Here is a 24,340-nt window from a genome sequence, read left to right as displayed (position 1 = left end):
GTTGTAAATGAGAACTTGATCTCAACTTCCCTACCTGGTCAAATAAAAAAATATATATAAAAGATGTGATTGTGTAGAAATGCAGGAAATTAGTTTTAGATTCCCAAAAACTATTGAGGTTATTTCCCCCTGACTTTTTAAACCAAAGCGCGCGCCCTGGCTATTTTAATTATTTTAGATGACCTGTCAACGAGTGAGGCTTGCCAGGTATAGTAATGAGGGTTGCCAGGTGTGGTAATGAGTGTTGCCAGATGTAGTAATGAGGATTGCCAGGTGTAGTAATGAGGGTTGCCAGGTGTTGTAATGAGGGTTGCCAGGTGTTGTAATGAGGTTTGCCAGGTGTTGTAATGAGGGTTGCCAGGTGTTGTAATGAGGTTTGCCAGGTGTTGTAATGAGGTTTGCCAGGTGTTGTAATGACGGTTGCCTAGATGTAGTAATGAGGGTTGCCAGGGGAGCATCATGATGGGGCACAGGTGTTGTAATGAGGGTTGCCAGGTGTGGTATTGAGGGTTGCCAGGTAGAGTATTGAGGGTTGCCAGGTGTGGTAATGAGGGTTGCCAGGTGTAGTATTGAGGGTTGCCAGGTGTTGTAATGACGGTTGCCAGGTGGTGTAATGACGGTTGCCAGGTGTTGTAATGACGGTTGCCAGGTGTTGTAATGAGGGTTGCCAGGTAGAGGAATGAGGGTTGCAAGGTAGAGGAATGAGGGTTGCCAGGTGTGCGTAATAATAGGTTGCAAGGACTGTGGTTAGTAGACCTGCAACGTCGAGCACCGGAGAGGGGGAACAGATTAGACGAGACACAGATAAACATATAACCAACTCATAACTAAACATCTGTAACGTTCCACAAGACGTTGCTAAACATGTTCTTTCTCTTCAATTTGCTTTTCTGGATTCACAAAACTTTCTTAAGAATACATTTTTTCTTAACTGGCATTTTTTCCTTAACTACTGTACAGACTTGTTATTTTGTGAATCTGAGCCCTCTTCATACTGCTGGGTTGACAGTGAGACAGTGACGGAGGCTGCAACAACTCAGGTTTCAGTGTGTGTGTGTGTGTGTGTGTGTGTTTGCCTGCGTGTTTTTATGGAACTCGTCAGCTGCAGTGACCCCTCCTACAGGAAGCAGAGAGGGGTGGGGTGGGATAGAGAGGGTAGCAGCGGGGCAGTCTTCTCTTGAACCAGGAAGAAGAAAGTAAGCCGACTCCACCAAGTTAGTAAGACCACAGAATGTAATGTAATTTATCTGTGTGTCTCGTCTTTCTGTCAATCTTTAATTCTTAGCCTCTGTTCCACGTCTGTATTTATATACTAATACTAAGGGAGAATTTGTCCCACACCTTTGTTATATGGGACTCTGGTCTCCTTTAGTGTGTCCAATGTGTTTCTTGAGAGAGTGTTTTTTTTTGTGCGTGTGTGTGAGAGAGAGGGAGCGAGGTATCAGTATATAACACACATGGGTGTTTCAGTGCGATTCTCCTTAGTACAGCGTCTGTTGTAGTACAGTCGGCTAAGGAACAGTTGGTGTAATAGAGGTACTGAAATGTGACTCTGGTTCTGTGCCTTCAGAAAGTATTCATACCCCTTGACTTATTCCTCATTTTGTGGTGTTGCAGCCTGAAGTCAAAACAGATTAAATAGATTTTTTCTCTCACCCATCTACACACAATACCCCATAATGACATAATTTACCTAAGTATTCACACCCCTGAGTCAATACATGTTAGAATCACCTTTGGCAGTGATTATAGCTGTGAGTCTTTCTGGGTAAGTCTCTAAGAGATTTGCAAACCTGGATTGTACAATATCTGCACATTATCCTTTTTTAAATTCTTCCAACTTGATCATTGATAGACAGCATTTTAAAGTCTTTTCATTGCAAGACAGCCATTTTTCAAGATTGTCAAGCCGATTTAAATCAAAAGTGTAACTAGGCCACTCAGGACCATTCAATGTTGTCTTGGCATGTTTGGCCTTGTGTTTTAGGTTATTGTCCTGCTGAAAGGTGCATTTGTCTCCCAGAGTCTGTTGGAAAGCAGGCAACCAGGTTTTCCTCTAGGATTTTGCCTGTGCTTAGCTGTATTGTTTCACTCCCCAGTCCTTAACAATGAAAAGCATACCCATAACATGATGCAGACACCACCATTCACTCTAATCCTTAATGATGACAAGCATACTCATAACATGATGCAGACACCACCATGCACTCTAATTCTTAACAATGAAAAGCATACCCATAACATGATGCAGCCACCACCATGCTTGAAAATATGAAGAGTGGTACTCAGTGATGTGTTGTGTTGGATTTGCCCCAAACATAATGCTTTGTATTCAGGACAAAAAGTTCATTTCTTTGACAAATTTTTTTGCAGTATTACTTTAGGATGCATGTTTTGGAATATTGTTATTCTGTTCAAGCTTCCTTATTTTCAGTCTGTCATTTATGTTAGTGTTGTGAAGACGCTACATTGTTGTTGATCCATCCTCAGTTTTCTCCTATCACAGCCATTAAACTCTGTAACTGTTTTAAAGTCACCATTGGCCTCATGGTGGAAGCAGTTTCCTTCCTCTCTGGCAACTGAACTAGGAACGTCTGTATCATTGTAGTGACTGGGTGTATTGATACACCATCCATAGTGTAATTAATAACTTCACCATGCTCAAAGGGATATTCAATGTCAGATTTTTTTTTTACCCATCTACCAATAGATGCACTTCTTTGCAAGGCATTGGAAAACCTCCCTGGTCTTAGTGGTTGAATCTGTTTTTGAAATTCACTGTTCGACAGAGGGACCTTCCAGATAATTGTATGTGTGGGGTACAGAGATGAGGCAGTCATAAACAAACATGTTAAACACTATTATTGCACACAGAGTGAGGCCATGCAACTTATTATGTGGCTTGTTAAGCACATTTTTACTTTTAATTATTTAGGCTTTCCATAACAAAGGGGTTGAATACTTATTGACTCAAGACATTTCAGCTTTTCATGTTTAATTAATTTGTAAAAATGTCTAAAAGCAGAATTCCACTTTGTCGTTATGGGGTATTGTGTGTAGGCCAGTGACACAACATTTCAATGTAATACATTTTAAAATCAGGCTGTAGAGAAATATTATATATTTTTTAAATTGAGGTGTGTGAATACTTTCTGAAGGCACTGTATGTGGGGTGTGTGTGCGTTACATTTCTCTGCTATGCCTCAGTAAATTAAGGATAATTAAAATTAGAGTTCTCAACCCTCAAGAGAGTTATATGGTCCCTGGAGTTAGTGTCGATGACTGGCGTTCATTGGGACAGAATACTTTTAACCCCATTAAGAGTATCCAGAGACAGGGCGTTCAATCTATGGAGTTATCCACAGATGTGGGAGGGGCCTCAGTGTCATATTTCCCAGTATGCTTGAATGTTTTGGTATCTACTGGAGAGCTCCTCTTTATCTACACCCATTCAGCATCGTTCACACCCTCTTAAGCTTTAGCCCCACCCATCTCTTTAAGGAGCGTTCAGATTGGACGCTCTGGCCAAGGAGTAGGAGTGATCCAAGCCCTAACAACAGCAGTCAAGCACCCAAGCTAACTGGCTAACATTGACTAGCTTTCTAGCTACTTCCAGACACAAATGAGAGAACACCCCACTCTGACCATTTTACTCACCCTAGCAGAGCTGGTTAGGCTGTTTTCATGTTATCCAGCGTGTTGGTGACTGCAACTGTACTGCTGGCAACAATGTAATTATGCTTTTTTGCCAACGTTTACTGACACTGGCCATATTCAGCGGGTGTTGAGTGTTCGTAAATTCGTCAGTTATTCTGCGCTCTGGCACACCCAGACAAGAATACTCTGAAATCAGAGTAGATAGCCAGAGAGAATTTACCAGCTACGTCTATCAACAGTTGTTGCAGGTACATCATGAACATTCTATTGAATTGGATACTTGCATAGTGGAGTCTTTTGTTTAGACATGTAGCTAGCTAGCTAAGCATTGAACCATAAGCAATGAACCAACTCATTACGTTACTACCCTGCATGAATCTGCAGGTAGCTAACCAGGTTCAATGTTAGCTAGCTCACATTAGGCTATAACTAGCAATGCAAATGGATTTCTGATTAGAATAATATTACTACACAGAATAATATTACTACGCAGATCATACACGTAATGTTAGCTAGCGAGCCAGCCAGTTAATGTTAGCTGGCAAGCTAACAGTACACTTTAACTTGAAATGAAAACATCTTTCTGACTAAAGTAGAAACGTGTAATATCTGAAAATATCTGAAAATTACCCACGTAATGGATGTACGCTTCTCCCTCATGGTGGTCCTTAGTTTGAAGATGTAATCCGGAGACAGGTGTTTTCAACATCTCCTTAGCTATCATACTGTAATTCCACTGATTTCAAAACTCAGTCCTCCAAAATGTGGAGGGCAACACGTATGCAGTTGTACTACGTGATATCTTTTTTTAAAAGCTGCGTTAGACAGGATTACCTACACATACTGACCAGCTCAAATAGATGCGTGCTACATGGCAGACCAATCCGAACTCATCTCTCGGGCATGTCCAGCCCACTCATTATCTCATCAAATCATGGCTAGCAGGACGGTTACTGACTTTTTCAGTGGCTAAATCAAGTAAGCACGTCATTTATCAATTGTATTTGTATTTTTACATGGCATACAAGTTAGTTATTAAGGCACATGAACGTTTATATGTTCAAGAAGGCATTTCTGCCCAAAAACGCATTTGGCTCAAATGGTGCTCCTGTGAAGTAGTGACTCGCAACATATGCCTAGTTTCCTGAAACGAGTCACACATAAACTCCCAAATAGTGTTAAATTTGACTCCATAGGAGTTCAATTAACTCTGCCAATTTGACTTTGTACAGCTGTAGTTTCAGTCTGGGTTGAATGTAGGGTGAATCTTACTTAGCCTGTGTTGCACCCTGCTGGTTTTACCACAAACAAACCAAACTGCAACTGTTAGGTCATTATCAAGTACTTACCATGTAACTATTAAGCCTAACGGTCTAGAGAGTTGGAAAAGACAGTAGGAACTCACCACTGTCACTCTGAGCTCACGTGACATTCAGGGAGCATCTCAAATGATCTCTGTATCTTGTCAGCTGGGAACATCCAACCTAGCCTGTAGGCTAGTTGAAGTCTTGGGGGTTTAATGTAGTATGAATCTAGTGTGTAGACTAGTTTAAATGGTCCTATATGGCTCAGTTGGTAAATCGTGGAGCTTGCAATGTATTGTGGGTTCAATTCCCATGGGTACCCACACATAAAATGTAAGCAATTCACACACAACTGTCAGTCACTTTGGATAAAAGCGTCTGGGTACTCCCACTGGGCTTTAATGAATCCTTAACTAATCACACTGCAATTGTTAGGTCATTATTGAGTAATTACCATGTAACCATTAATGACTTGGACCTCGTATTTAACTCCATGTACATGTGTGTATTAATACACATATGTGAATTGAAAATGTATTTTCTTTTATATCCCAACTCCCCCTGAGACACACTCGGAGAGTGGGGTCAAAGCCAGGGTCACCATTATCTAGCGCTCCTGGAGCATTTAGGGTTTAGTGCCTTGCTCAAGGGCACAACCTTTTGGTTACTTGCACAACGCTCTAGTCTAGCTGCTAGGCTATCTGACACCCACCCCTAGAGAGAAGGTATGAGGCACAAGAGCTTAGCGGGAAACTGGAGAGAAGGTGTGAATTACAAAGGCTTAGCTGGAAACTGGAGAGAAGGTATGAGTTACAAAGGCTTAGCTGGAAACTGGAGAGAAGGTATGAGGCACAAAGAGCTTAGCGGGAAACTGGAGAGAAGGTACGAGGCACAAGAGCTTAGCGGGAAACTGGAGAGAACGTATGAAGAACAAGAGCTTAGCGGGAAACTGGAGAGAAAGTGTGAATTACAAAGGCTTAGCGGGAAACTGGAGAGAAGGTATGAGGCACAAGAGCTTAGCGGGAAACTGGAGAGAAGGTGTGAATTACAAAGGCTTAGCGGGAAACTGGAGAGAAGGTATGAGGCACAAGAGCTTAGCTGGAAACTGGAGAGAAGGTATGAGGCACAAGAGCTTAGCTGGAAACTGGAGAGAAGGTATAAGAGAAGGTGTGAATTACAAAGGCTTAGCGGGAAACTGGAGAGAAGGTATGAGGCACAAGAGCTTAGCTGGAAACTGGAGAGAAGGTATGAGGCACAAGAGCTTAGCTGGAAACTGGAGAGAAGGTATGAGGAACAAGAGTTTAGCGGGAAACTGGAGAGAAGGTGTGACGAAGTTACGTGACTCAACATGACTTTCAATAGCCCTATTGCCAAACAGATCTGGCACCAGTGTGGAGGATGAATCAGAGTTAGTTGGGTAACAGATAAATACACATTATAATAAAAAAGATGTTTTATTTACATAATATGCTTATGTGAGATACTTGTCATTAGAATGTCTCCCTTTGGACTATACTGTTGGCAGTTGCACTTTTCCCTTCTCAGCTAGGGCTCAGTCACTTAGGGCTCAGTCAGCTAGGGCTCAGTCACTTAGGGCTCAGTCAGCTAGGGCTCAGTCAGCTAGGGCTCAGTCAGCTAGGGCTCAGTCACTTAGGGCTCAGTCAGCTAGGGCTCAGTCACTTAGGGCTCAGTCACTTAGGGCTCAGTCACTTAGGGCTCAGTCAGCTAGGGCTCAGTCAGCTAGGGCTCAGTCAGCTAGGGCTCAGTCAGCTAGGGCTCAGTCACTTAGGGCTCAGTCACTTAGGGCTCAGTCACTTAGGGCTCAGTCACTTAGGGCTCAGTCAGCTAGGGCTCAGTCAGCTAGGGCTCAGTCACTTAGGGCTCAGTCAGCTAGGGCTCAGTCACTTAGGGCTCAGTCACTTAGGGCTCAGTCACTTAGGGCTCAGTCAGCTAGGGCTCAGTCAGCTAGGGCTCAGTCACTTAGGGCTCAGTCAGCTAGGGCTCAGTCACTTAGGGCTCAGTCAGCTAGGGCTCAGTCACTTAGGGCTCAGTCACTTAGGGCTCAGTCACTTAGGGCTCAGTCACTTAGGGCTCAGTCAGCTAGGGCTCAGTCAGCTAGGGCTCAGTCACTTAGGACTCAGTCACTTAGGGCTCAGTCAGCTAGGGCTCAGTCAGCTAGGGCTCAGTCACTTAGGGCTCAGTCAGCTAGGGCTCAGTCACTTAGGGCTCAGTCAGCTAGGGCTCAGTCAGCTAGGGCTCAGTCACTTAGGGCTCAGTCACTTAGGGCTCAGTCACTTAGGGCTCAGTCAGCTAGGGCTCAGTCACTTAGGGCTCAGTCACTTAGGGCTCAGTCAGCTAGGGCTCAGTCAGCTAGGGCTCAGTCACTTAGGGCTCAGTCAGCTAGGGCTCAGTCACTTAGGGCTCAGTCAGCTAGGGCTCAGTCAGCTAGGGCTCAGTCACTTAGGGCTCAGTCAGCTAGGGCTCAGTCACTTAGGGCTCAGTCAGCTAGGGCTCAGTCACTTAGGGCTCAGTCAGCTAGGGCTCAGTCACTTAGGGCTCAGTCAGCTAGGGCTCAGTCAGCTAGGGCTCAGTCACTTAGGGCTCAGTCAGCTAGGGCTCAGTCACTTAGGGCTCAGTCAGCTAGGGCTCAGTCACTTAGGGCTCAGTCAGCTAGGGCTCAATCACTTAGGGCTCAGTCAGCTAGGGCTCAATCACTTAGGGCTCAGTCAGCTAGGGCTCAGTCAGCTAGGGCTCTGTCACTTAGGGCTCAGTCAGCTAGGGCTCAGTCACTTAGGGCTCAGTCAGCTAGGGCTCAGTCACTTAGGGCTCAGTCAGCTAGGGCTCAGTCAGCTAGGGCTCAGTCACTTAGGGCTCAGTCAGCTAGGGCTCAGTCACTTAGGGCTCAGTCAGCTAGGGCTCAGTCAGCTAGGGCTCAGTCACTTAGGGCTCAGTCAGCTAGGGCTCAGTCACTTAGGGCTCAGTCAGCTAGGGCTCAGTCACTTAGGGCTCAGTCAGCTAGGGCTCAATCACTTAGGGCTCAGTCAGCTAGGGCTCAGTCAGCTAGGGCTCTGTCACTTAGGGCTCAGTCAGCTAGGGCTCAGTCACTTAGGGCTCAGTCAGCTAGGGCTCAGTCAGCTAGGGCTCAGTCACTTAGGGCTCAGTCAGCTAGGGCTCAATCACTTAGGGCTCAGTCACTTAGCCGTCAGTCACCTAGGGCTCAGTCACCTAGGGCTCAGTCACTTAGGGCTCAGTCACCTAGGGCTCAGACAGCTAGGGCTCAGACAGCTAGGGCTCAGACAGCTAGGGCTCTGTCACTTAGGGCTCAGTCAGCTAGGGCTCAGTCACTTAGGGCTCAGTCAGCTAGGGCTCAGTCACTTAGGGCTCAGTCAGCTAGGGCTCAGTCAGCTAGGGCTCAGTCACTTAGGGCTCAGTCAGCTAGGGCTCAGTCACTTAGGGCTCAGTCAGCTAGGGCTCAGTCAGCTAGGGCTCAGTCACTTAGGGCTCAGTCAGCTAGGGCTCAGTCACTTAGGGCTCAGTCAGCTAGGGCTCAGTCACTTAGGGCTCAGTCACTTAGGGCTCAGTCACTTAGGGCTCAGTCACTTAGGGCTCAGTCAGCTAGGGCTCAGTCAGCTAGGGCTCAGTCACTTAGGGCTCAGTCAGCTAGGGCTCAGTCACTTAGGGCTCAGTCACTTAGGGCTCAGTCACTTAGGGCTCAGTCAGCTAGGGCTCAGTCAGCTAGGGCTCAGTCACTTAGGGCTCAGTCAGCTAGGGCTCAGTCACTTAGGGCTCAGTCAGCTAGGGCTCAGTCACTTAGGGCTCAGTCACTTAGGGCTCAGTCACTTAGGGCTCAGTCACTTAGGGCTCAGTCAGCTAGGGCTCAGTCAGCTAGGGCTCAGTCACTTAGGACTCAGTCACTTAGGGCTCAGTCAGCTAGGGCTCAGTCAGCTAGGGCTCAGTCACTTAGGGCTCAGTCAGCTAGGGCTCAGTCACTTAGGGCTCAGTCAGCTAGGGCTCAGTCAGCTAGGGCTCAGTCACTTAGGGCTCAGTCACTTAGGGCTCAGTCACTTAGGGCTCAGTCAGCTAGGGCTCAGTCACTTAGGGCTCAGTCACTTAGGGCTCAGTCAGCTAGGGCTCAGTCAGCTAGGGCTCAGTCACTTAGGGCTCAGTCAGCTAGGGCTCAGTCACTTAGGGCTCAGTCAGCTAGGGCTCAGTCAGCTAGGGCTCAGTCACTTAGGGCTCAGTCAGCTAGGGCTCAGTCACTTAGGGCTCAGTCAGCTAGGGCTCAGTCACTTAGGGCTCAGTCAGCTAGGGCTCAGTCACTTAGGGCTCAGTCAGCTAGGGCTCAGTCAGCTAGGGCTCAGTCACTTAGGGCTCAGTCAGCTAGGGCTCAGTCACTTAGGGCTCAGTCAGCTAGGGCTCAATCACTTAGGGCTCAGTCAGCTAGGGCTCAATCACTTAGGGCTCAGTCAGCTAGGGCTCAATCACTTAGGGCTCAGTCAGCTAGGGCTCAGTCAGCTAGGGCTCTGTCACTTAGGGCTCAGTCAGCTAGGGCTCAGTCACTTAGGGCTCAGTCAGCTAGGGCTCAGTCACTTAGGGCTCAGTCAGCTAGGGCTCAGTCAGCTAGGGCTCAGTCACTTAGGGCTCAGTCAGCTAGGGCTCAGTCACTTAGGGCTCAGTCAGCTAGGGCTCAGTCAGCTAGGGCTCAGTCACTTAGGGCTCAGTCAGCTAGGGCTCAGTCACTTAGGGCTCAGTCAGCTAGGGCTCAGTCACTTAGGGCTCAGTCAGCTAGGGCTCAATCACTTAGGGCTCAGTCAGCTAGGGCTCAGTCAGCTAGGGCTCTGTCACTTAGGGCTCAGTCAGCTAGGGCTCAGTCACTTAGGGCTCAGTCAGCTAGGGCTCAGTCAGCTAGGGCTCAGTCACTTAGGGCTCAGTCAGCTAGGGCTCAATCACTTAGGGCTCAGTCACTTAGCCGTCAGTCACCTAGGGCTCAGTCACCTAGGGCTCAGTCACTTAGGGCTCAGTCACCTAGGGCTCAGACAGCTAGGGCTCAGACAGCTAGGGCTCAGACAGCTAGGGCTCAGTCAGCTAGGGCTCAGTCACCTAGGGCTCAATCAGCTAGGGCTCAGTCACCTAGGGCTCAGTCACCTAGGGCTCAATCAGCTAGGGCTCAGTCACCTAGGGCTCAGTCAGCTAGGGCTCAGTCACTTGGGGCCCAGAGAGGGGAGAGGTCAGAATGGAAAATTGTCTTCATATGTGAATGTATCTGTTAAACCATGTGATGGGGAGATGTCGTGGAAAATTGCAAGATTGTTATAATGCTTGTAAGATTATTTTTTAATCTTTGTATTGTATTAGAATGGTTGTTTTATTCGACAGTATAGAATCTGTTGAATATTGTGTGTGTGTTCCACTGAGGATGGGCCTCTATGAGATAGCACTGACTGAGGAGATTTACGATGTCTTTGGCCAATACAGTCTAAAGAGCAGTCCAGATAGTGAGGTAATGTTTTGGTACTATGAAGTACCAAGAACGAGATTAGAACCTCATCTTAGAGACCAAACTGAATGATAATTTATAACTAATGCTATCTAGCTATGGGATACTCCTCTTTCAAGTAAAAGGCCCTTTGTGAACTGTTCCTAAGATCTGTGGTTCGTCATGTAAGTTGAGAGGGGTGTATCTTTGCTATAAAAGATCTCAGTTGCCATTATGTTGGGGCTCATTTATAGGCACTGATCTGAGTCAAAGGGCTATTGTAAAGCTCATATTATTAAAAGATGAAGTTTAAGTATAACTCTGAGTGGTGTGTGGTTTGTAACTCTCCTCATTTGGTAATACAGGAATTTGCCACGACACCAGGCTAGACATTCAAGCCAATCACAGCATTCTGAAAGAGCGTTATAAAGATGATTTTGTGTGATTTATCTCCTTTCCTCACTCGTAATTTTCTTCTTTGTCATGCTGAGTAAAATAGTGCTAGTCAGCTCGATATATAACAAAAGTCGACAGGATCAGTGTCCCTAAACCGGGACAGTTGTTGCTCAGTATTCTTGTTAATCTAACTGCAGTGTCCAATTTACAGTAGCTATTACAACAACAAAAATACCATGCTATTGTTTGAGGAAAGTGCACAACAACAAACCCTTTTATCAGGCAATTGGTTTGATACATTAACCTCTGAAGGTAAATAATGTACTTACATTCAGTAATCTGGCTCTGATTTGTCATCCTGAGGGTCCCAGAGATAAAATGTAGTGTAGTTTTGGTTGAAAAAAATCCATTTTTATATTCAAATGTAGAAACTGGGTTCACAGTTTGACCACACTGCAGTCCCTGCCATCTAGATGTGTGAAGGTTAGTGTATTTTCTGTAGGGAAACTAATGATCCATTCCTTGGAGTGTGTAAACTTATATATTTTTTATTACCATATCATTTTTATTTGTTCTCTATAGTTATGTACTTGAAATTATATTATTTGACCAATTCGGCACATTCGGGCAAACTCCTGGCAGACTTGATACAAAATGTTGGGAAGTGATGTAATTCTTCACTGGATCAGTCTAAAACGTTGCACACACATTGCTGCCATCTTGTGGACAACATTTAAATTACACCTAGAATCCTATCTCTATGTATGGAATTTCTCTTGCATTTCAAAGATGATGAAAAAAATTTAATGCGTGTTTTTTTGTTTGTATTATCTTCTACCAGATCTAATTTGTTTACACTCCTACATTAATTTAAAAATAGTGGCAGTATGAATCTGAAGGATTTATCTTCATCATGATCTTCCTGTCTCACGGTACTATAAAGTTAAACTGACTGAAGTTGTGTATATTTTAGTTCAGGGATATTCAATCTGGGGTCTGGCCCTCTAAGGTTCTATGGAGGTACTGTAGGGAGTCTGCAATCCAAAAATGTTTTTTTCATTTTCATTTCAATGTTTTCATGAATATTATTAGCAACAACTAAATATGTTGTTGCATGCCTACACTCTTAGAAAAAAAAGTTGCTATCTAGAACCTTAAAGGGTTCTTTGACTGTCCCAGTAGGGTGACCCCTCTGAATAACCTTTTTTTTGTTTCAGGTAGAACCCTTTTGGTTCCAGGTAGAACCCTTTTGGTTCCAGGCAGAACCCTTTTGGTTCCAGGCAGAACCCTTTTGGTTGCAGGTAGAACCCTTTTGGTTACAGGTAGAACCCTTTTGGTTACAGGTAGAACCCTTTTGGTTACAGGTAGAACCCTTTTGGTTACAGGTAGAACCCTTTTGGTTGCAGGTAGAACCCTTTTGGTTACAGGTAGAACCCTTTTGGTTGCAGGTAGAACCCTTTTGGTTTCAGGTAGAACCCTTTTGGTTCCAGGTAGAACTCTTGGGGTTCTATGTAGAAGCCTTTCTACAGAGGGTTCTACATGGAATCCAAAAGGGTTCTTCCTGGAACAGAAAAGGGGTTTGTACCTCAAACCATAAATGGACATATTCTTTATCCCCTTACACTGTGTATAAGACAGTAGTTTTGGAATTGTTAGTTAGATTACTTGTCGGTTATTACTGCATTGTCGGAACTAGAAGCACAAGCATTTCGCTACACTCGCATTAACATCTGCTAACCATGTGTATGTGACAAATAAAATTTGATTTGATTTGATTTGGTTGTCCTATCAGCACAGCTGAAGAGTAAGAAGAGTAAAAAGAGCTGAAGAGTGAGTATACTGTAGAAAAGAGGAGAATATCTTTTTTTCTGAGAGTTTACAGTAGAGAAGAGGAGAATATAATCTTTCTAATGATGTCAACTTTATTTCTCAGCTCCTAGTATTGAGCCAATTACACTCTTTGTAGTATCTGTCAGGCTTTGTCAAAGCACCTGCTAATAGGCTATAAGCCTCAATTACACTACTTGGCTTTGAAAAAGCACCCGTGAGTACCAGTCGCGGTAAGTACTGCTGGCTGCTGGTGAGCGCTCTTTACTTGGACATAGATTTTTACCAAGACATAATGTTTGGTTAACCAGCTAACCAGCTGCTCTTAGAGTTACCTTTCCTTACCAACACATGGCTAACGTTTGTTTAACCAGCTAAATAGCAGCTTTTAGTGATAATGTGTTAGGAGTGACCGTTCAAGCTAATAGGCTATGTTAGAGTTTAAACTTCCCTTTCAAATTATGTGGGGAGGTCAAAATAATGAAAACTAAATATATTATTTTTTAAATGTTGATTACTTCTCCTTGCCATTATCATTCATCTGATAAACCTTTTTTTGTTGCTAACATATGATAGGGTTAATGGGCCACTGGTTTGCCTGGGAGGGGTTCCCTGGACCGCTGGTTTGCCTGGGAGGGGTCCCTGGGCCACTGGTTTGTCTTGGAGTGGTCCCTGGGCCACTGGTTTCTCTTGGAGGGGTCCCTGGGCCACTGGTTTGTCTTGGAGGGGTCCCTGGGCCACTGGTTCATCTTGGAGGGGTCCCTGGGCCACTGGTTCACCTGGGAGGTGGTCCCTGGGCCACTGGTTTGTCTGGGAGGGGTTCCCTGGACCACTGGTTTGTCTTGAAGGGGTTCCCTGGGTCACTGGTTAACCTGGGAGGGGTCCCTGGGCCACTGGTTTGTCTTGGAGGGGTTCCCTGGGCCACTGGTTCACCTGGGAGGGGGTCTTTGGGCCACTGGTTTGTCTGGGAGGGGTTCCCTGGGCCACTGGTTTGCCTGGGAGGGGTTCCCTGGGCCACTGGTTTGCCTGGGAGGGGTTCCCTGGGCCACTGGTTTGTCTTGAAGGGGTTCCCTGGGTCACTGGTTCACCTGGGAGGGGTCCCTGGGCCACTGGTTTGTCTGGGAGGGGTTCCCTGGGCCACTGGTTCACCTGGGAGGGGGTCTTTGGGCCACTGGTTTATCTGGGAGGGGTTCCCTGGGCCACTGGTTTGCCTGGGAGGGGTTCCCTGGGCCACTAGTTTGTCTGGGAGGGTTCCCTGGGCCACTGGTTTGCCTGGGAGGGGTCCCTGGGCCACTGGTTTGCCTGGGAGGGTTCCCTGGGCCACTGGTTTGCCTGGGAGGGTTCCCTGGGCCACTGGTTTGCCTTGGAGCGGTCCCTGGGCAACTGGTTTGCCTGGGAGCGCTCCCTGGGCAAGACCACTGGTTTAGCTTACACATTTTTTTATGAATATTGAGACATTTCTATTTAACTCAACTGCTACTTGAGTTAAAGTCCCCCAGTCCCCCAGACATCTTAGAATTTGTTGTTTCCCTGAACTAACTTATCTGATTCACCTATTCAGGGATTAGTTGACAAGTGTAATCAGGTGTGCTAGCGTAGCAGAGTTAAGAACGTGCCATAAGCTCACTCCAAAAGTAGCTTGAACTGTCATGGATGACGCCATCCAAGAGGTAACATTTGGGTGGCTCAAACCCTTGGTGCATTGTCAAGGAGCAGGGTTGCTTGTGTTTGTGATCAGAGGATCACTGGTTCAAGCCCAGTATGGGGTAGTTGGACAGTGGAGGAAGCTCAACTGTTAGCGTCAGTTTCATTAACTATAGAATAGTTCAAATAAATGATTTATTTTATTTAATTGAACCTTTATTTAACTAGGCAAGTCAGTTAAAAACAAATTCTTATTTACAATGACGGCCTACCAAAAGGCAAAAGGATTCCTGCAGGGGCTGGTATTAAAAATGTAGGACAAAACACACATCCCGACACGACAACACTATATAAAGAGAGACCAAAGACAACAGCACAACATGGCAGCAACACAGCATGGTAGCACCACATGACAACACAGCATGGTAGCACCACATGACAACACAGCATGGTAGCACCACATGACAACACAGCATGGTAGCACCACATGACAACACAGCATGGTAGCACCACATGACAACACAGCATGATAGCACCACATGACAACACAGCATGGTAGCACCACATGACAACACAGCATAATAGCACCACATGACAACACAGCATGATAGCACCACATGACAACACAGCATGGTAGCACCACATGACAACACAGCATAATAGCACCACATGACAACACAGCATGATAGCACCACATGACAACACAGCATAATAGCACCACATGACAACACAGCATGATAGCACCACATGACAACATAGCATAATAGCAACACAACATGAAAACAACATAGCATGGCAGCAACACATGACAACAACACATGACAACATATCAAGGTAGCAACACAACATGATAACAACACAGTAGCAACACAACATGGTAGCAACACATGACAACACAGCATGGTAACAACACAACATGACAACGACACGGTAGTAACACAACATGGTAGCAACACATGACAACATAGCATGGTAACAACATGACAACAACACGGTAGCAACACAACATGACAACAACACGGTCGCAACACATGACAACAACACAGTAGCAACACAACATGACAACAACAGGGTAGCAATGCAGAATGGTAGCAACACATGACAACACAGCACGGTAGCAACTCAACAATGGAGATGTCTATTTAACAAGGATAGTTTTTTTTAAAACGCTGATTTAGGATACACAATTCATATGATTATTGAGAGATTTCTACATAACTTTGTGACTGACTGACTGGCTGACTGGCTGACTGACTGGCTGACTGACTGGCTGGATGACTGATTGACAGACTGATTAACAGACTGATTAACAAGATTCTGCCTCTTCCACAGCTTGGCACCATGTCATCCTCTTCCTCCCTCCTCCTCTTCCTCCTCTCTCTGAGAGGGGGGGAGCTAATATCAGGGTTTAAGATCTGTGCCTTTAACGTCCAAAGCTTCGGAGACTCCAAGTCACGCAACACTGAAGTCATGCACACACTAATACGGGTGAGAGTTTCATGCGTGCACACACACACACACACACACACACACACTCACAGGGTCAACCAGCTATACACAAAACTATACACACACACCCACACTCGAGGGGCAACCAGCTATACACACACACACCTACACACACTCGCAGGCTGCAGCAGGGCTTATCAGAGGGCTGTGTGTGAGTTAACCTGGATGACATATGATCTCATGACTGAAGCATTCAGAACCTGACATAGAGACCTGTACAGACATGATAGAGAGGTGAGGTGAGGTGAGGTGAGGAGAGGAGAGGAGAGGAGAGGAGAGGAGAGGAGAGGAGAGGAGAGGAGAGGAGAGGAGAGGAGAGGAGAGGAGAGGAGAGGAGAGGAGAGGAGAGGAGAGGAGAGGAGAGGAGAGGAGAGGAGAGGAGAGGAGAGGACCCTTCCATACCACAACTGCCTTATACACACCCAGACACACACACCCACTATTTTCAGATTAAAGCTGAAAGTGTGTGTGTGTGTGTTTCAGATCGTGTCTCGTTGTGATGTGTGCCTGCTACAGGAAGTGAGAGACACTAAACAGAAAGCCATACCGCTGCTGATAACTGAACTGAACAGGTCAAACACACAAACACCTAAAAATCCATGTTTTCAGAGGTTGTAAATGTGAGTGTGTATATCAAGAGGGTTTTTCTCTTCTCTATCAGGCATGACAGCCAGAACCAGTATGATTATGTGGCCAGTGAGCGGCTGGGCAGGACACCTAGCTACCAGGAGCAGTATGTGTTTGTATTCAGGTGAGCCCAGGACACCTAGCTACCAGGACCAGTATGTGTTCAGGTGAGACCAGGACACCTAGCTACCAGGACCAGTATGTGTTCAGGTGAGACCAGGACAGCTAGCTACCAGGACCAGTATGTGTTCAGGTGAGACCAGGACACCTAGCTACCAGGACCAGTTTGTGTTCAGGTGAGACCAACTATCATCATCAGCACCTTTATTGGGGGCGGCAGGTAGCCTAGTGGTGAGAGCAGGTAGCCTAGTGGTAAGAGCAGGTAGCCTAGTGGTTAGAACAGGTAGACTAGTGGTTAGAGCAGGTTGCCTAGTGGTTAGAACAGGTAGCCTAGTGGTTAGAGCGTTAGACTAGTAACCGAAAGGTTGCTGGATCTGTTTCCCCAATCTGACAAGGTAAACATCTGTCCTTCTGCCCCTGAACAAGGCAGTTAACCCACTGTTCCCTGGGAAGCTGTCATTATACATAAGAATGTATTCTCAACTGTCTTGTTAAATAAAGGTTACAGGTAAAATAGTCCTCTTTTTCCTGTGCAGGACTGAGTCTAACTGAGTCTAACTGAGTCTGATTACTGTGTGTTTGTGTGTAGGATCGGCTCTGTGACAGTAACAGATCAGTACCAGTATTCTGACATGTTGCCGGGAGACGAGGATGCCTTCTCCAGAGAACCCTTCATCGTCCGCCTTCACACCCCCAAGACAGGTAGCACTGCTGTTATAACACTGTTATAAGTTATCGTAGGGGTGTTACAGTCGTCAGATGTTATTACAAGTACATTGGAGTGAATCAATTGAGTTGAGAACATCATGAGATAGAATTAAACAGACATGACATCATGAGATAGGATTAAACAGACATGACATCATGAGATAGGATTAAACAGACATGACATCATGAGATAGGATTAAACAGACATGACATCATGAGAGGATTAAACAGACATGACATCATGAGATAGGATTAAACAGACATGACATCATGAGATAGGATTAAACAGACATGACATCATGAGATAGGATTAAACAGACATGACATCATGAGATAGGATTAAACAGACATGACATGAGATAGGATTAAACAGACATGACATCATGAGATAGGATTAAACAGACATGACATCATGAGATAGGATTAAACAGACATGACATCATGAGATAGGATTAAACAGACATGACATCATGAGATAGGATTAAACAGACATGACATCTTTCTGTCTCTTTAACTCTGCCTCTGTCTCTCTGTCTCATTCTCTGTCTCTCTCTCTCTCAAACTCTTTCTCTGTCTCTCTCTCTCTCTCTCTCTCTCTCTCTTTCTCTGTCTCTTTCTCAATCTCAATTCAATTTCAATTTAATAAGGGCTTTATTGGTATGGGAAACATAGGTCTACATTGCCAAAGCAAGTGAAGTAGATAATAAGCAAAAGTGAAATAAACAATAAAAATGAACAGTGAAGATTACACTCACAAAAGTTTCAAATGTCATATTATGTCTCTATACAGTGTTGTAACAATGTGCAAATAGTTAAAGTACAAAGGGGAAAATAAATAAACATAAATATGGGTTGAATTTACAATGGTGTTTGTTCTTCACTGGTTGCCCTTTTCTTGTGGCATCAGGTCACACATCTTGCTGCTGTGATGGAACACTGTGGTATTTCACCCAGTAGATATGGGATGTCACACTGTGGTATTTCACCCAGTAGATATGGGATGGAACACTGTGGTATTTCACCCAGTAGATATGGGATGGAACACTGTGGTATTTCACCCAGTAGATATGGGATGGAACACTGTGGTATTCCACCCAGTAGATATGGGATGTCACACTGTGGTATTTCACCCAGTAGATATGGGATGTCACACTGTGGTATTTCACCCAGTAGATATGGGATGGAACACTGTGGTATTTCACCCAGTAGATATGGGATGGAACACTGTGGTATTTCACCCAGTAGATATGGGATGGAACACTGTGGTATTTCACCCAGTAGATATGGGATGGAACACTGTGGTATTTCACCCAGTAGATATGGGAGTTTATCAACATTGGCTTTGTCTTTGCTTTGTGTGTCTGTATAATCTGAGGGAAATATGTGTCTCTAATATGGTCATACATTTGGCGGGAAGTTTGTGGGCAGTGAGCACATAGCCTGTCTTCTCTTGAGAGCCAGGTCTGTCTATGGTGGCCTTTCTCAATAGCAAGGCTATGCTCACTGAGTCTGTACATAGTCAAAGCTTTCCTTAAGTTTGGGTCACAGTGGTCAGGTATTCTGCCACTGTGTACTCTCTGTATAGGGGCCAAATACCATTCTAGTTCGTTTTTTTGTTAATTCTTTCCCATGTGTCAAGTAATTATATTTTCTCATGATTTGGTTGGGTCTAATTGTGCTGCTGTCCTGGGGCTCTGTGGGGTCTGTTTGTGTTTGTGAACAGAGCCCCAGGACCAGCTTGCTTAGGGGACTCTTAACCAGACTCTCTGTAGGCTTTGTTATGGTAAGTTTGGGAATCGCTTCCTTTTGTGGTTGTAGAATTTAATGGCTCTTTTCTGGATTTTGATAATTAGGTGGGTATCATCCTAATTTTGCTCTGCATGCATTATTTGGTGTTCTACGTTGCACACTGAGGATATTTTAGAAGAATTCTGCATGCAGTCTCAATTTGGTGTTTGTCCCATTTTGTACATTCTTGGTTGGTAAGCAGACCCCAGACCTGACAATCATAAAGGGCAATGGGTTCTTCAACTGATTCAAGTAGTTTTAGCCAGATCCTAATTGGTATGTTGACTTTTATTTTCCTTTTGATGGAATAGAAGGCCCTCCCTGCCTCTCTCTGTCTCCCCATATCTGTCTCTCCCCTCTCTCTGTGTCTATGTCTCTCCCTGTCTCTCTCTCCACCTCTCTCTGTGTATCTCTCTCCCCCTCTGTCTCACTCTCTCCCTCCCTGCCTCTCCCTATGTCTCTCCTTCTGTCTCTCGCTATCTCTGTCTCTCTCCCTCCCTGCCTCTCCCTATGTCTCTCCTTCTGTCTCTCTCCCTCCCTGCCTCTCCTTCTGTCTCTCTCTATCTCTGTCTCTCTCCCTCCCTGCCTCTCCCTATGTCTCTCCTTCTGGCTCTCTCTATCTCTGTCTCTCTCCCTCCCTGCCTCTCCCTATGTCTCTCCTTCTGTCTCTCTCTATCTCTGTCTCTCTTCCTCCCTGCCTCTCCCTATGTCTCTCCTTCTGTCTCTCTCAATCTCTGTCTCTCTCCCTCCCTGCCTCTCCCTATGTCTCTCCTTCTGTCTCTCTCAATCTCTCTCTCTCTCCCTGCCTCTCTCTCCCTCACTCACTCTCTGTATCTCTCTCCCTGCCTCTCTCACTCTCTGTCTCTCTCTCCCTGCCTCTCTCTCTTTCTCTGCCTCTCTCTCTCTCATCATCATCTCTCTCACACCATCTCTCTGTCTCATTTTCTCTCTTTCTCTCCAGCAATACGGGACTTTGTGTTAGTACCCCAGCACACCACTCCCACCAACGCTACTAAAGAGATCGATGCCCTCTACGATGTCTTCCTGGATGTCAAGAAGAAATGGAAGACAGAGGTAAGTGTTTCTGTGATTTATTGTGATGGTGTAGACTATATTACATGGATTTATTGTGATGGTGTAGACTATATTACATGGATTTATTGTGATGGTGTAGACTATATTACATGGATTTATTGTGAAGGTGTAGACTATATTACATGGATTTATTGTGATGGTGTAGGCTATATTACATGGATTTATTGTGATGGTGTAGACTATATTACATGGATTTATTGTGATGGTGTAGACTATATTACGTGGATTTATTGTGATGGTGTAGACTATTTTACATGGATTTATTGTGATGGTGTAGACTATATTACATGGATTTATTGTGATGGTGTAGACTATATTACATGGATTTATTGTGATGGTGTAGACTATATTACATGGATTTATTGTGAAGGTGTAGGTAGACTATATTACATGGATTTATTGTGATGGTGTAGACTATATTACATGGATTTATTGTGATGGTGTAGGCTATATTACATGGATTTATTGTGATGGTGTAGACTATATTACATGGATTTATTGTGATGGTGTAGGTAGACTATATTACATGGATTTATTGTGATGGTGTAGACTATATTACATGGATTTATTGTGATGGTGTAGACTATATTACATGGATTTATTGTGATGGTGTAGGTAGACTATATTACATGGATTTATTGTGATGGTGTAGGTAGACTATATTACATGGATTTATTGTGATGGTGTAGACTATATTACATGGATTTATTGTGATGGTGTAGACTATATTACATGGATTTATTGTGATGGTGTAGGTAGACTATATTACATGGATTTATTGTGGTGGTGTAGGTAGACTATATTACATGGATTTATTGTGATGGTGTAGACTATATTACATGGATTTATTGTGATGGTGTAGGGAGACTATATTACATGGATTTATTGTGATGGTGTAGACTATATTACATGGATTTATTGTGATGGTGTAGACTATATTACATGGATTTATTGTGATGGTGTAGGTAGACTATATTACATGGATTTATTGTGATGGTGTAGACTATATTACATGGATTTATTGTGATGGTGTAGACTATATTACATGGATTTATTGTGATGGTGTAGACTATATTACATGGATTTATTGTGATGGTGTAGACTATATTACATGGATTTATTGTGATGGTGTAGACTATATTACATGGATTTATTGTGATGGTGTAGACTATATTACATGGATTTATTGTGAAGGTGTAGACTATATTACATGGATTTATTAGACTTTTTAAAATGTAGATGTTCCAAAGGTCTGCATCAGTGGCTTGTAGGCTGTGTGTGTGAATCAGGAAACGCTAAATGTGTTTATGTTAATTAACGGTCAATTAGACTGCCAGTTATTGGCTGACAAAATGTCATGACCACCAACACCCTAGGGGTGATGTTCCTAGGGGATTTTAACTGTGTGTGTGTGTGTAGATGGTGATGTTCCTAGGGGATTTTAACTGTGTGTGTGTGTAGATGGTGGTGTTAACTGTATGTGTGTGTAGATGGTGATGTTAACTGTATGTGTGTGTAGATGGTGATGTTAACTGTGTGTGTGTGTGTGTGTGTAGATGGTGATGTTCCTAGGGGATTTTAACTGTGTGTGTGTGTGTGTGTAGATGGTGATGTTAACTGTGTGTGTGTGTAGATGGTGATGGTAACTGTGTGTGTGTGTAGATGGTGATGTTCCTAGGGGATTTTAACTGTGTGTGTGTGTAGATGGTGATGTTTCAAGGGGATTTTAACTGTGTGTGTGTGTGTAGATGGTGATGTTCCTAGGGGATTTTAACGCTGACTGTGGTTACGTGGCCAAGAAGAACAGGCAGCATGTACGTCTCTATAGTAACCAGGCCTTCCTGTGGCTAATAGGGGACACAGAGGACACCACCGTTAGACAAACCACGACCTGTGCCTACGACAGGTACGTCTGTGTGTGTGTGTGTGTGTGTGTGTGTGTGTGCTCGTGTGTGTGAGCGCATCAAAGGCTGTCCAGTGCACTGGTCTACAATACACCTTTGATTGAATACCCAACCTGTGTTAACCCTGTGTGGTAATTCTGTGTGGTAATCCTGTGTGGTAATCCTGTGTGTTAACCCTGTGTGGTAATCCTGTGTGGTAATCCTGTGTGTTAAACCTGTGTGTTAACCCTGTGTGTTAACCCTGTGTTAACCCTGTGTGTTAACCCTGTGTGTTAACCCTGTGTGTTAACCCTGTGTGGTAACCCTGTGTGGTAATCCTGTGTGGTAATCCTGCATGTTAACCCTGTGTGTGTTGTAGGATCGTGGTCCACGGGGAGGCATTTGAAAAAGCCATCGTACCCCAGTCCGCACAACCTTTCAACTTCGCCAAAGAATACGGCCTCACAGAGGAGCAGGTAACACACCCACAGAGTCAATTCAACAGGCAACACACCCACAGAGTCAATTCAACAGGCAACACACCCACAGAGTCAATTCAACAGGCAACACACCCACATAGTCAATTCAACAGGCAACACACCCACAGAGTCAATTCAACAGGCAACACACACAGAGTCAATTCAACAGGCAACACACCCACAGAGTCAATTCAGGAAGTATATTATATCAATGTGTGCATGTGTGTCTTTTCCAGGCTCTGGACGTCAGTGACCACTACCCAGTGGAGGTTGAGTTGAAGGCGGGGTCAGAACATTTGGGAGGCCACACCCTTCTGATCATCCTCGTGGCCTTCTTCATCTCCACCTGAACCTGTGGCCATGTTCCAGGCCGACTATACTGCATTGCATCAATCAATGGTTGTGTCCCACGTCAAGCACCAGATGGCTATACTGTATCATATGATGTGTACTGAACAAAAATATAAACACCACATTAAACATTTTCAAAGATTTTACTGAGTTACAGTTCATAGAAGGAAATCAGTCAATTTAAATAAATAAATTAGGCCCTAATCTATGGATTTCACATGATTGGGTAGGGGCACAGCCATGGGTTGGCCTGGAAGGGCATAGGCCCACCCATTGGGGAGCCAGGCTAAGCCAATAAGAATAGGTTTTTCCCCATAACGGGCTTTATTACAGACAGAAATGCTCCACAGTACCCCCTCCTCAGACCATTCCACAAGTGAAGAAGCCGGATGTGGAGGTCCTGGGCTGGCGTGGTTACACATGGTCTGCGGTTTTTAGTCCGGTTGGACGTACTGCCCAATTCTCTAAAACAAGGTTGGATGCGGCTTATGGTAGAGATATGCACATTCAATTCTCTGGCAACAGCTCTGGTGGATATTCCTGCAGTCAGAATGCCAATTGCACACTCCCTCAAAACTTGAGACATCTGTGGCATTGTGATTTGTGACAAAACTGCACGTTTTAAAGTAGCATTTTATTGTCCCCAGCGTAATGATCATGCTGTTTATTCAGCTTCTTGATATGTCACACCTGTCAGGTGGATGGATTATCTTGGCGAAGGAGAAATGCTCATTAACAGGGATATAAACAAATTTGTGCACAAAATCTTAAGAGAAATAAGCTTTTTTTTTGCATATGAATTAGAATTTGGGTGATTTTTTATTTCAGCTCATGAGACATGGTACCAAAAATGTACATGTTGCATTTATATTCTTGTTCAGTGTAGTTAGCACAATATGTTAAACACCTGTACAGGTGTTTTGAGTTCTGGCAGGCGTCTGCAATGTCGTCAGCCTGGAACACGACCAGTGTGTGTGTGATGGGAGAACTCCATGAGACTTCTGGTTCGAATACCAATTCAGACAAAGTGAAAAACCTGCCTGTGTGCCCTTGAGCAAGGCACTTAACCCTAATTTGCTCCAGCACAGTACTTCTATAGCTGACCCTGTAAAACATTTCACTGCACCTATCTGATATATGTAACAATAAAACCGTTTTTTTTGCTGACACACGGGATTATTCAATCAAACACCTATTTCAGTAGTTCCATAGTACCTCATAGCTCAATGAAATCACAGAACGACCTTTAAACCCCCTACTACTACCTGAATGATCAGAATAGGAAACGTGAGCACACACACGGCACCACTAGTTTGTAAATCGACACTAACAGGTTTGATGGTATTCTAGCCTGGGTTTCAGGAGTCTGAACACCAAAGCCTTATTCACGTCAGCCATTAATATCAGGATATTTACTGTGTATGTTTTTATGTAAGGAAATATATTTTTACACTGCACAAGACATCCACTGGGGAC

General features: G+C 44.6%; 1 protein-coding gene across 3 annotated transcripts; it reads left to right on the top strand.

Moving 5' to 3' along the window:
- Nucleotides 1-1,125: 1,125 nt before the first annotated feature.
- Nucleotides 1,126-24,033, top strand: dnase1l1 (deoxyribonuclease I-like 1). 3 transcript variants are annotated; one of them, XM_031803553.1, is made up of 9 exons: nucleotides 1,126-1,214; nucleotides 15,637-15,792; nucleotides 16,297-16,385; nucleotides 16,475-16,564; nucleotides 17,150-17,262; nucleotides 20,018-20,130; nucleotides 21,900-22,057; nucleotides 22,414-22,510; nucleotides 22,750-24,033. In XM_031803553.1, exons 2-9 carry the CDS (start codon nucleotides 15,646-15,648, stop codon nucleotides 22,861-22,863), a joined length of 921 nt encoding a protein of 306 aa, XP_031659413.1. In that variant the 5' UTR covers nucleotides 1,126-1,214; nucleotides 15,637-15,645; the 3' UTR covers nucleotides 22,864-24,033. The 3 variants fall into 3 exon arrangements, with proteins under 3 accessions (XP_031659413.1, XP_031659415.1, XP_031659414.1); XM_031803555.1 differs by having other exon boundaries at nucleotides 1,176-1,233; XM_031803554.1 differs by having other exon boundaries at nucleotides 1,181-1,218.
- Nucleotides 24,034-24,340: the final 307 nt, after the last annotated feature.

This window comes from Oncorhynchus kisutch, linkage group LG24 (genome assembly GCF_002021735.2).
Source record: "Oncorhynchus kisutch isolate 150728-3 linkage group LG24, Okis_V2, whole genome shotgun sequence".
NCBI classification, from domain to species: domain Eukaryota; kingdom Metazoa; phylum Chordata; class Actinopteri; order Salmoniformes; family Salmonidae; genus Oncorhynchus; species Oncorhynchus kisutch.
The sequence above is the reverse complement of the archived record's forward strand: the minus strand, read 5'-3'. Positions and strand labels throughout refer to the sequence as shown.